Source organism: Mizuhopecten yessoensis, unplaced genomic scaffold, assembly GCF_002113885.1.
Source record: "Mizuhopecten yessoensis strain PY_sf001 unplaced genomic scaffold, ASM211388v2 scaffold11017, whole genome shotgun sequence".
Lineage (NCBI taxonomy): Eukaryota > Metazoa > Mollusca > Bivalvia > Pectinida > Pectinidae > Mizuhopecten > Mizuhopecten yessoensis.
In genome coordinates, this window is record NW_018408837.1 from 617959 (window position 1) to 631592 (window position 13634).

At 39.2% G+C, this 13634-nt stretch overlaps 1 protein-coding gene across 1 annotated transcript in view; it reads right to left on the reverse strand.

Moving 5' to 3' along the window:
- Positions 1-13634, reverse strand: part of LOC110464634 (HEAT repeat-containing protein 6-like) — a 40917-nt gene that overhangs the window by 8389 nt on the left and 18894 nt on the right. Inside the window, exons 12-20 of the mRNA XM_021519963.1 lie at positions 12924-13473; positions 11559-11640; positions 10448-10534; positions 8262-8396; positions 7856-7978; positions 7248-7372; positions 5825-5985; positions 5456-5532; positions 4484-4561 (exon numbers count right to left, since the gene is read on the reverse strand). Of these exons, the coding sequence (XP_021375638.1) occupies positions 4484-4561; positions 5456-5532; positions 5825-5985; positions 7248-7372; positions 7856-7978; positions 8262-8396; positions 10448-10534; positions 11559-11640; positions 12924-13473 (1418 nt within the window). The remainder of the gene's footprint in view (positions 1-4483; positions 4562-5455; positions 5533-5824; positions 5986-7247; positions 7373-7855; positions 7979-8261; positions 8397-10447; positions 10535-11558; positions 11641-12923; positions 13474-13634) is intronic.

Consider the following 13634-nt stretch of genomic DNA (forward strand, 5'->3'; position numbering starts at 1 on the left):
CCCCCCCCTCAGCCCCAAGGAGGGCCAGATCCACCATTTATTACAAATTTAGTCCCATTGGCCTAAGGATGTTCCAGACTAAATTAGGATAAAATCTCTTAATCCCTACGTTAGAAGAAGGATTTTAAAGGTTTTACCTCTATTTCCCCTATTGGGCCCCGCCCCTGGGGTCCCAGGGAGGCCACATCCATTGTTTATACAAAATTGAGTCCCCTTGGCCTAATGATGCTCCAGAACAAATTTAGTCAAAATCTTCTTGGCTGTTCAGGACTAGTAGCGTTGTAAAGGAAAAGTTGACAGACAGACGACAGATGACAGATGACAACACTAACGACCATGAGTCGATCATTCCTACAAACTTTCAGTTCAATCTGCCCAGCAGAACTTGACTTTAAGTTTGAAATAGTTTTTCAAAATGGCGGCCGTGGCGGCCATATTGGATTTCTGATCGACCTGAAAAATAACAACACTTTGTCAGGACCATGAGTCGATCATTCCTACAAACTTTAAGTTCAATTGGTCCAGCAGAACTTGACTTTAAGTTTGAAATGTAAAATGTTAACGGACGACGGACGACGACGGACGACGACGGACGACGGACAACGGACGACGACGGACGAAAACGGATAGCAATAGGTCACTTGAGCTAAAGCTCAGGTGACCTAAAAATACTTGTCCAGACAACTTCTCCAAAACTATGGGACCAATTTCAGTTTACAGATATGGTAACTGCCCCCTGACATATTGTGCATCCAAGTAGCATGTTTTCATTTTCACCCTTTAAAAAGGAGTTATGGCCCTTTGTTGTAAAAAACCTTTGTCTGCTTCATAAACCACTGGGTCGATTTCAACGAAAGTTTACAGATATGGTAATTACCCCCTGATGTCGTGCATAAGGGTAGTAATTTTTCATTTCGACCCTTTATAAGGAGTTATGGCCTTTTGTTAAAAATCTTTGTCTTGACAACTCTTCCTTAATTACTAGGACGATTTCAGCAAAACTGGTTCATTGAGACTAACAAGATTTGGTATGCAAGTATGTTTTGGGGAGAGAGTACAGGAAGTAAGTCAGTGACCTATATGCTTAAATAATTACTGGTGTGAGACTATGGATTGCTTTGCAATTCTTTGCCTTAGTTAGCCTTTAGCTTACAGCTCTGGTTTATATGGGAGCGGGTGGTATCAATCAGCCGTTAGCTTACAGCTATGGTTTATATGGGAGCGGGTGGTATCAGTCAGCCTTTAGCTTACAGCTCTGGTTTATATAGGAGCGGGTGGTATCAGTCAGCCTTTGGCTTACAGCTCTGGTTTATATAGGAGCGGGTGGTATCAATCAGCCGTTAGCTTACAGCTCTGGTTTATATGGGAGCGGGTGGTATCAGTCAGCCTTTTGCTTACAGCTCTGGTTTATACAGGAGCTGGTTTTATAAGTAAGCCTTTGGCTTACAGCTCTGGATTATACAGGAGCGGGTGTTATAAGTAAGCCTTTGGCTTACAGCTCTGGTTTATATGGAAGCGGGTGGTATCAGTCAGACTTTGGCTTACAGCTCTGGTTTATACAGGAGCGGGGGTTATAAGTAAAACTTTGGCTTACAGCTCTGGTTTATACAGGAGTGGGAGTTATAAGTAAGCATTTAGCTTACAGCTCTGGTTTATATAGGAGCGGGTGGGATCAGTCAGCCTTTAGCTTACAGCTCTGGTTTATACAGGAGCGAGGGTTATAAGTAAGCCTTTAGCTTACAGCTCTGGTTTATATAAGAGCGGGTGTTATAAGTAAGCCTTTGGCTTACAGCTCTGGTTTATACAGGAGTGGGTGTTATAAGTAAGCTTTTAGCTTACAGCTCTGGTTTATATAGGAGCGGGGGTATTAGTTAGCCTTTAGCTTACAGCTCTGGTTTATACAGGAGCGGGGGTTATAAGTAAAACTTTGGCTTACAGCTCTGGTTTATACAGGAGCGGGTGGTATCAGTCAGCCTTTGGCTTACAGCTCTGGGTTATATAGGAGCGGGTGGTATCAGTCAGCCTTTGGCTTACCGCTCTGGTTTATACAGGAGCGGGTGTTATAAGTAAGCCTTTAGCTTACAGCTCTGGTTTATATGGGGGCGGGTGGTATCAATCAGCCGTTAGCTTACAGCTCTGGTTTATATAGGAGCGGGTGTTACAAGTAAGCCTTTGGCTTACAGCTCTGGATTATACAGGAGCGGGTGTTATAAGTAAGCCTTTAGCTTACAGCTCTGGTTTATATAGGAGCGGGTGTTATCAGTCAGCCTTTGGCTTACAGCTCTGGTTTATACAGGAGTGGGTGTTATAAGTAAGCCTTTAGCTTACAGCTCTGGTTTATATAGGAGCGGGTGTTATAAGTAAGCCTTTGGCTTACAGCTCTGGTTTATACAGGAGCGGGTGTTATAAGTAAGCCTTTAGCTTACAGCTCTGGTTTATACAGGAGCGGGTGGTTTCAGTTAGCCTTTAGCTTACAGCTCTGGTTTATATAGGAGCGGGGGTATTAGTTAGCCTTTAGCTTACAGCTCTGGTTTATATAGGAGCGGGTGGTATCAGTCAGCCTTTGGCTTACAGTTGTAGTTATTATTTTAGTTTGCCTATTGCCCATTCATTCAACAAAATATGAAGGAATATTATTCTATATCGTTTAAATGCTCAACAAATAAAGCAACGAAAGATATCCTTGTCTAACTCCCCATACAAAACTTTTATTTTAGCACATTTGATTTTTGTGACCTTGAACAAAGGTCAAGGCCATCAACGTTTACAAAACTTAAATTTATTCACATGAACAACCAACCTACTGGCAGAATATCAAGACTCAATGACCTTTCGTCATGAAGAAACACAAGCTAAAGGAAAAGTGGAAAGAAAGCTATGTTTTTCTTTTTTTGAATCAAAAGTGTTATATGACAAATTTACCGATTGTCAATTTTTTTGAAATTCCTGATGTTGAAAGATATTATTGGTAGCCAACTTTTAAACAAGTATGAAAAATAGACTCGTTTTAGATCTATGTAAATTAACGTGTCAAAAATGGAAATTTTCTCAAAAGTAATGAAGTTTCACATATTTTTCTGCTTAAATTTTCAATAAAAAGAACAATTCTTTCTTGAAATAGCGTTATATTCGGTAACAAAATAACAGTTGGAATATGTTGCATACGATGATGATATAATTTTATAGTAACTGTGTCCTTAAATGCTCTAGGAGGAATTGAATTACCGAACCTTTAACTCCCACACAGGTGTAAGTCAATGAGGTCCCATTTATCATAAAAATGAATTCTGAAACCAACCGTTCCTGATGTAAGCGTCCTAAACCCATACCTTATTAGATTGATCATGTTTTTAAATTCCTTGCAGGGGCCGACGCTAATGTCAAATCTCCATAGGCGTTGACCCTACCTTTGAACTGAAATGGCTGAAACTTACAACCATTTGTGAAATGGATATCTACTGGCTTGTTCCCTCTCTTTTGACATGCAGTCGGGAACAGCACATCAGTGTTTTTAATTAATCTTGGGCAGTTGTCTCATTATTGCTGGTTACCAGATGTATACATATCCCCCCTATCACCCGAGATGCATATCTTACACCTGGTCGAGGCCGGAGAGAAAAAGTATCTTGAAAACTTGTCTTTTTGTGCACATTGATTTCCTATGAAACTTGAATTTAATCTGTAGCAAACTACTGGAATGATCAAGCGAACACTGTTTAGTGTTTAGGCAAATGAATAAAGGGCCATAACTCCATAAATTCACCCCGATAATTGCACTTATCAAACTTGTCCGTACTATCATGGTAATAAACCTTCCTATGAAGTTTGAAGTTAATCCGTTGAAAACTGCTCAAGATATCGATCAGACACCGTTCCCGCCCGCACATGATAACATAATAAAAAAAACTATTAGCAACAACTCTTAGCTTAAACAACAACCATGTACAATATGGCTACATTCGCGTATCCGGTTGAAACGGTTGAACCGGTTGAACCTGTAAAGAAAACGACAGGTACAGATTTGGACCGAGGCTGACTTCAGGAAAATTTGGTACGTGTAGATTGATGGGTCCAGACGTACCTGACCGAAACTAAAATGCTGACTATTGCCAATTTGCGTTATTTCTTTCTTAAACAATGTCATGTCACATGTAGTTTTTAAGATACATTATGTAATTTAGTGGATGGATAAAAGAAGGGCATATTATTCTTGATACATTTTTTTTTCTTTCTCCGAAACTGTGCATTTTTAGCTCCGCTTGTAGAACGGTCCAAGTGCGTTCGTTTATCGTGGAAAATGTCTGCGCCACACGTCCCGTTTCAACCGGGATACGCGAATGTACCCCAGGTGTTGTATCATGTCATGTAAAAAAATTGAAAATGAATAAAAAAAAAAATAAAAAAAAAAATAACATAATACACCCTGCCCCATCTTTCGAATGGGTGTATCAAAATTCAAAAGTAGAAAACAAGAGACACCTACCATCCATTCTGTGCTGGCCTGATTCAGCAGCGAGTTTTTGAACAGGTTACTGACAGCGTAGCAGGCATTCCACCTCACCTAAATAAACGACATCATCAAAGTAAAGATTTATTTCGGGTTCAGTTCAACAAAAGTGAAGGTTAAAGTACATGAGGAGCGGTATGATCAACGAATGGCAAATGTGGGCATAATTAGGAACGCATGTTGAAGACAGAATTAACAAGTGCTGATTGTATTGGGAACCACTGCGTATAGACAAAATCTGAATTTCGACCAATCAGAGGCCGCGACAACCATGCTTGATGACCAATCAAGAAATGAAAAGTCATCTGCACTCCACCTTCCATTCTCCAACACATATATGTAAAGTTTGGTTTAATCTTGCCTAATAGTTTTCAAGAAAAGCGGCAGAAACCTTGTCAGAAAAAATGGAAACAAATAAGAAAAGGAGCAAAAACAATAAGTCCCCAAACTGTGTTCTAGGGACTTCATGACAGATAAAATTTATATGGATCACTTGACTTTTGTTCAAACATTTAGGACCTTATTGTTTATCCCGTTCAACCATTTCAACCAGCTGAACCTGAAAAGAAAACGACAGACTCAGATCTGAACCGGGGCTGACCTCAGGAAAATTTGACAAGAGTAGATTGAGGGGTCCAGACGTCGTGCCTAACCGAGACTAAAATGCTGACTATTCATGGTTTGAATTATTTCTTTATAAAACAAGGTCGATGCACATATATGTTTTAAGATACCTTATATAATTAATTGTACAAGTAAAAGAATGACATATTATTCTTGAAATATTGTTATTATTTGTCACAAACTCTAAAACTATGCTTTTTTGTTTTAGCTCTGCCTACACAGTTCAATCCAAGTGTGTTCGTTTATCGCGGAATATTTCTGCGCCACCTCCACATTTTCAACCGGGTTATGCAAATGCGACCCTAGAGACAACGCTGTATTTACCTTCATTGTGCCAGAGCTGATGTTTTTCACAAGCGCCTTCACACCCTCCTCCACCGGTATCTTAAACGTACACTTCTCTGAAATTGAATGTTGTTTTTTTGCAATTTTTTTTTTTAAAATCAAAATCTCTGAAAGGTTCCCGTGTCGATACATTAACCTATCCTTACTTCTATAACCACCGCAATCAAGTATCAATAATTCAGTCTCCTTCTTCCTCTCAAAGACGGACCAGCGAGACTAAAGATTCATACACTCGGGCAGGTGCATTCTGTTACTGTTTCCAAACATACACAGGGGTATTAAGTTACCATTTACGTTGAAAATTTCAGACTTGGGCAAAATATATGTAGAAACTTTTTGAATACATACCAAGGCTACTCCTGGGGAGGTACCTCATCAGGTTACCAAGGGCGCGGACAGCGTTAGAGCGCACCTTATCACTGTCCTGGCAGGCTTTTGTTGCTGTGGTGAACAGCTTCTGTAGTAACAGGTTGGAGAAGTCCTGTAGGAACTGGACGTCGCCCTCCGTCCTAGATACAAGGGGACATAATCAGTGACAATATCGCGAAATACATATATACCAGCAACACATTTTGTACTTAATAATAAACTTGATTATAACAATGATAATAAACTTTATTATAACAATGATAATAAACTTTATTTATTGAGGATTAAAAACCTGATTTAGCCAAAGGCTAATCTCCCTCAGGGTCCTCTATATTAGTAAAATGTGTTAGTGTTACTTAAAACATAGTAATATACATTAAACATAAACATCATCTAAAATATAAGTTATGAGATTGCTGAAATTATATGCAGTTATATAGTACAATACATCAAATATCACAGAAAGCATACATCTCATGCTTTGAAGGTCTGATAATAGTTAAATGGCCGGAGCCTTACATACATATACGCTAATATAGCGAAGTATGAAAATTGCCAGGATATACGTTAATATAGCATAAATTAAAAACTGTTTTCTTTATCTAAAAGTATGAATCACAGTAGTGCTTTATAGCTCTATGCTTGAAAGTGTTAAAAGATGGTGATGACCTTACATCAATTGGAAGTGCATTCCAAGTCTTACAACTTGATAAAACAAAGTGACTAGACTGGTCACTTGATTCATTGTCCTAGGCAAAAATAGACTGAATAAATTCATGAAAAAGTATATTAATATGTGTAAAAAGTTCAGTTGAACTTCGGAATAAGATTCATCAGTTTGGTATGAATAATAAAGGCTAAGTGGGTTTTTTTAACACGAATAGGATTCGAAAACTTATTTTGCAAGCATTCGAAAATGCTGCTTCCACTGTCAAGCAAAGAGTGTAAACGACGGGTGTCTCGACTCTAAACCGCTAATTTACACTCTTTGCTTGACAAAGGAAACAGACGTTTTCGAAAACTCGCATAAGAAGTTTTCAATTCCTGTTTGTGTTCAAAACAAACTAAACCTGTAAGCCTTTATTGTGAATTTATCCACATTTTGGTTTGTTGGTGTTTTACGTCCTATAAACAGCTATGGTCATTTAAGGACGTGCCAGGTTTTGGTGGTGGAGGAAAGCCGGAGTTCCCAGAGAAAAATCACCAACCTACCGTGCCAGTACCTGGCGACTGCCCCACGTAGGCCCTCAAACCCGCGACCCTTTGGTGGAGGGCTAGTGGTAGCAGAATGTCAGACCCCTTAACCACTTGGCAACCGCGGCCCCAATTATCCACATAAACAAACCATGGACTGTTAGTAATGAAACATACAATAGCTATGGGATATTATACTACCACCTACTTGTTGAGTACTAAGGCGTCACAGAGATTAGCCAGCGACCACGCCGTCTTCAGCCGCACATTCAGACTCGAGTCTGCCATACTTTTTAAAATGGAGTTAGCAGCATCAGCAATGAAGGACACATCCTGCAAAAGAAAAAGAAAATTTAAAAATGAAAAAAAGAAAAACGATACAGAATAAGTACTATCAGAAAATAAGCTATTCTTACCAGTGGGATGAAATCTTTTTAAACAGTGTTCACACAAAAAACAATCTTTTCATAGAATGTTTATCTAAAACTCCCAAATGGATGTTAATGTTTTTTTCCGATTTTCAATCTCATACCAAAAATTATTGAAAATAAATAAATATACAAGCAAACATGACAAGAAACAAGAAATGTTATGGTATTTTCCATATACACCACTTCAATAATATTGCAAACTATATATTCCCAGAATGAAAGATTTCTTAACTCATTCACCCCTGAAATTTCATAATGAACTATTCCAATTTTTGAATTGGAAGAGTTCAAATGTGTTTTCAGGGGTGAATGGGTTAATATATTTACACAAAAATACTGGCAATACTGGTGAAAGGTACGTGTTGATAGGGATAAAACCACTCACCTCTCTCAGACATGGGTACAAGACATACACCCCTACAGCCCTCACTGCCGCTGATCGTACAATCCTATCGTCATCCGACGTCAGACCGAGCACCAGGGTAATACACAGAATCCTCTTGTCCATCTGTAATAGTTTATAACGCCACTTATAAAATTGTCAAGTCGCAAGGTAAGAGTATTTATGGATGTAATTGTTTTTGTGGTAAGGTGAGTTTTTAAATGGAGTAACACTGCTGAGTTTCAAAAATGTTCTAGACTGAAAACTCCAGATTTAATAGTTTTCGTTTAATTTAAAGTTTCAATGTCCGATTCACAATTTTCATACAAATTGACTTTTTCAATGAACATTTGAATATTTGTCATCAAGGTGAATGTTAAAATATTTCTGAGTTAAGATTTTCTCGTACCGGTAAAACCGCGAACACCTCTGGTCCGACGTTGGATATACAGTCACATGACGTGGCTCGAACAGCGTTGTTGGCTTCCATCTGTAATATGCTAGGTAAGGGGCCCATCAACATGAAAACCCAGAACTCCTTGGCCTGAGGAAAAATTCATTATAATAAGCATCAGAAGATGGACCAAACTAGAATGAATATTTTCTACTTGGTCTTTTTCTGTCCACAGAAAAAAATAAAAAATAAATCATTTACAAGCATATTCAGTAAGAGCTAGTGTACTCATACACAGGCCCATTTAAGTCTAGAATGAAATTTGGTTATTTCAACTTATGTTAATCACTATTGTTGGCATGGATGTTAGCATGTGGGTGGGTGGNTGGTCGGGTAGGTGACCCTAAACCTTTTCACGTACGATCGGGGAATCGAACCCCGGCCGTCTTGGTGAAAGGCAAGTGCGCTATCCACTGCACCACCTGACCACGTTACGTTAACATATGTGTGAGTATTGTGCAATGTGATACATTCAAGAATGCAATGTTGGTTCTTTGTGTTATATTTCTCAAGAGAAAATGCAAAAATTTTAAAACCTGTATAATTTAGGAGAAAATTGTTACCTCCCCCCCAAAAAAAAGAAATGGAAATGATGCCAATTTAACAGTTTGGTACATATGACAAGAGGCCCAAGGGGCCTGCATCGCTCACCTGTTATTAATCTAACGCTTGTAATCTTAAGATTTCATAAGAATCTATTAAAAGATTTAAGCATATGACGCCTCTGACCTTGATTGTTGAAACAGGATATTACGTTGAAATGTGTTCAAGGTCATTCATTTGAACTAACATGGTAGTCCTTCATCCCAGCATGCTACAGGCCCAATTTCAGTACCCTGGCCCTTTTGCTTATTGAAAAGAAGTCGCTTGAAGATTTTACGACATTTGACCCTGTGACCTTGAAAGTTGGTCAAGTTCATTCAGTTGAACAAACTTGATAGTCCTTTATCCCAGCATGCTACAGGCCAATATCAGTACCCTGGCCCTTTGGTTATTGAGAAGAAGTCGCTTGAAGATTTTAAAGACATCTGACCCCAATGTCCTTGAAAGTTGGTCAAGGTCATTCAGTTGAACAAACTTGATAGTCCTTTATCCCAGCATGCTACAGGCCAATATCAGTCCCCTGGCCCTTTGGTTATTGAGAAGAAGTCGCTTGAATATTTTAAAGACATCTGACCCCAATGACCTTGAAAGTTGGTCAAGGTCATTCATTTGAACAAACTTGGTAGCCCTTCATCCCAGCATGCTACAGGCCCAATATCAGTACACTGGGCCTTTTTGGTTATTGAAAAGAAGCTGTTTGAAGATTTAAGACATCTGACCCCAGTGACCTTGAAAGTGGGTCAAGGTCATTCATTTGAACAAACTTGGTAGCCCTTCATCCCAGCATGCTACAGCCCCAATATCAGTACCCTGGGCCTTTTGGTTATTGAGAAGAAGTTGTTTGAAGATGTTAACATATTTGACCCCTGTGACCTTGAAAGTAGGTCAAGGTTATTTATTTGAACAAACTTGGTAGCCCTTGATCCCAGCATGCTACTGGCCAAATATCATCTACCTAGGCCTTTTGGTTATTGAGAAGAAGTTGTTTAAAGCAAAAAGTTGACGCCTGACAGACGGACGACGGACGGACGGACGGACGGACGGACGGACGACGGATGCCGCACCATAACATAAGTTCACTTGCCCTTCGGGCAGGTGAGCTAAAAATAGAAATGATGAGCAACAACACCACTGAATCCAGTACAAAATGTAATGTTTGATTTACATCCTACGTGCTGACATGTTTCAGCCAAAGGGAGGCCGTCTTCAGAACACAGTTACATGATGGTACAATGACAGTAAAGGTCATGTGACTAGAACAATAAAGAATGACTGTGACATCATCAAGTTGCTAAGAGTTACAGTCTGGTATGGTGAAAAGGTTTAGCCATTTTTGATTGGTGCATAATAGAATAAGTGCTAAATAATTTCAGTATGATGCACTAAAAGATTATGTAAAAAGTATCATAGTAAATGTGAATGTATGAGTTGTAGTATTACAGTATTTACAGTGTAAGTTTGGTACATATATGTGTGAAGTAACAATATTACGACATTATAGTTGACAGTTGTACATGACCCTAGATTGTTCCACTCACCAGGTCAATGTTCACTCTATTACCAGGACCGTCTGTCTCAGCCGCCTGTACATCTTGTAAAATCACTTGTGTCAACACATCCAGCAGCTAAAATATAAAATACACGGAATTTAAATCGTAGCAACAACATCCAAGATTTCTTTTTTTTTAAATACACAACAAAATCTAAGAAAAAATTTGTATTACCACAAAATCTAAGCAACTCGGCAAAGCCTTGTGTTTGGCAACTTAAGAATCTTTCCCAGAGGGTTGAGATTCCCCTATCTCAACCACAAGGGGGTGAATGATTCTTTTTCTCTTACCCTGTTCACCCATTGCGTATCATATATATAATGTAATGTTAAACTCAGGGTTGACGTGACATTGATGCATTGTTGACATGACGTCATTGTATTGTTGACGTGACGTCATATAATTGTGATGCATAGGGGATTTCCCCTGTCTCAGCACCCTAGGGTGAGACAAGGATATCCCACATCGGGAAAAGTGTGGATACACCCGTCTAGTGTAAGTGAAATCTCTGTTTTACCATAGGGTAAAGACGAGGGGATTCCCATGTCATAACAATTGTATGTTCATATGAGGTCGCCCCAACAATACAATAGCAGATCACAGAAGATAACTGCAATTTGCTGGAATTATGAAAACACTGTTTGCATTACATGAAATTAACACTTGTATTTGCTGAGGGAGAAAAACAAGAATTCCACATTTTAGGAGTAAAACAGAAAAATCTCAACCCCCGGCCAAAGATTTTTAAATGTCTGGCCCTAAACTGTCTTGAGGGAAGAATATCAAGATGGCAAGCACTTGGCAAACCTTGTGTTTAGCAAATTAAAAACTTTTCCCCCTGGTTGTTATTCACTTATCTCATTGACAAAATGGTGAAAGATTCTATTATCCTATATGTTGTGATTTATTTCTCACCCAGGATAGCTCTCGTCTATATATAGCTAGCACACACACTGGTAAAAAGAGTAATACTGACCTTGATTGTGTGTAGCCTGACCACCTGGTCCGAGTCCTGTATACACTTGTGTATCAGATCCCGTAGGATAGCTCTCGTCTATATATAGCTAGCACACACACTGGTAAAAAGAGTAATACTGACCTTGATTGTGTGTAGCCTGACCACCTGGTCCGAGTCCTGTATACACTTGTGTATCAGATCCCGTAGTACGGCCAAACCGTTCCTGGAACAACAGAGTTACTCATGGTTTACATATTACTCTTAATGTAACTGACTCGTTAAAACCATAAACTCGCTATTTCATAACAACATTACAGTTATGAAGTATTACTGCAGCTTATTTGTACCTGTCATATTATTCTGCAAATCATATTTTCGCGATCATGTTATTCAACCGCGAAATCACAAAACCATCAGGGCAAGGAAAAAAATTTCAAATACACTGGCCCATCAGGCCATGACATGACAGTGGATCTTAAAATGCACTTGCCCAAAGTAGAAACTTACTGGTCCAAGATTTAAAAACTTTTTTCAGCCAAAGTATCACTATATATTAAATAAAGACTAATTAATGCATCAAGCAGTGTGTGCCAAACTTTTAAAACTATTACTGGACATTCGGGCTGGTAAATTAAATCTTTTACAGGGCCGAAAAAAATTTCAGCTTCAAAACATTTATAGAAAATAAAGTTTGTTTTCAAACGACAATTTAATCTTATTTGTTTTCATTTAGGTAAATAGTTCGTCCATCTTGCCACTTGTAAATGAAAACTGATTTAGCAGACAGTCTCTGACAACAAACTTTTCTTTTCAGGTTTTATGAAATATTTTAACTTTTTCCCATCGTGGACCATCAGGCGGGGGGGTATTTCACGCCCTGTTTCTGGGGTAAAAATTTTGCGGTTTCTTATTCAGTACATATTCACGGGGTTTAAATTTTGCTGTGCACCCAAATCCCATGTATCATGTAAAGTAGTTTGGGTGTCATTATTTAGGGGTTAAACCTCGAAATGCAGGTAAACCGTTCAAAAACACTGATCCCGAGCGTCGTCATCCGCCAGTGACTTCAATCGAAAGAAAATCAAATGTGTACATGTATGTACCTTTGTAGGAGTAAACTGTAATCAATCAATCACAAATTGTGTACACATACATATATTGAGGCCACTTATAGGTAAGTGTGGTTTTACCATGGACTGCCCAGTTGTCCGGTGATAATCTGATGATTTCAGTTCATTTAAGCTTGCATAACAGCGCGTTGGGTTATAAGTATTTTCAACATGTTGTGATAAGGTCCGTAAAAGTGGTTAACATTTTAGACAATTTCGCTGGTGTTTAGAATTTGCGGATATTAGTCAAAGCGCGTATAAAGCAAAAAAAAATAAAAAATATAACCGCTTTACAGTACACGTTATGTGTTTGGGAATCCACTGTAAGTGTCAAGATTGATTTTAACATTTGTACAATGGCCTTTCAATCTCGCTCAAAACAAACAGCTCGACTTACCGGATAATAGGGAAATAACCTTTGGTGAGGTGGGCCAGTACCTGGAGAGACTCTAATCTCACAGGAAGTGGCTCAAAATGAGGCTCTGTCCAGTTTCCATGGTGATCTGTAAATGGAAGTATGTTCCTCATGCAAAGTTTAATCAACCATGACGTGTCACGAGCATGGGCCTGAAGTAACTTGTCAGAGTACACAGGGGTCAAAGCTCCTGGGGACACCGACCCTGACCCTGACCCTTGGCCAACAGGTGGGGTCACGACCTCTGGAGATAGACTTTGGAGTTGTCCGTCATTTGTAGAATAATCAGCTTTCGAGTTTCCAGAACTCTCCGACAACTGGTTTCCTTGAGCACTACCTAATCTAGAATTTCTGGATTCTGATTGGCTGTCCACGTCCCCAGGTTGTTGATTGACAGGTGGGGCTGGTTGCGCTAGGGATGCGGATAGTGGAGGTATAGACGGCTGCATGATGTGACAAATCTCCATGAGTGGAGGCTGGATGGCAGCTACTGCCCCGAAACACGTCAGACACGCCACTCGCACATTCGGATCTGTAAGTAGAGTAAACAGGAGATGTAGGAGAACAGCATAGCTCGTCTATTAAAATTATTTTTGCAAAAAGTGCTAAATAGTAATTGGGCCATTATAGGGTGTCCTATCTTAGATAATAGATGAGGAAACATGTCGATGGCACACTCCCACTACACCCCCC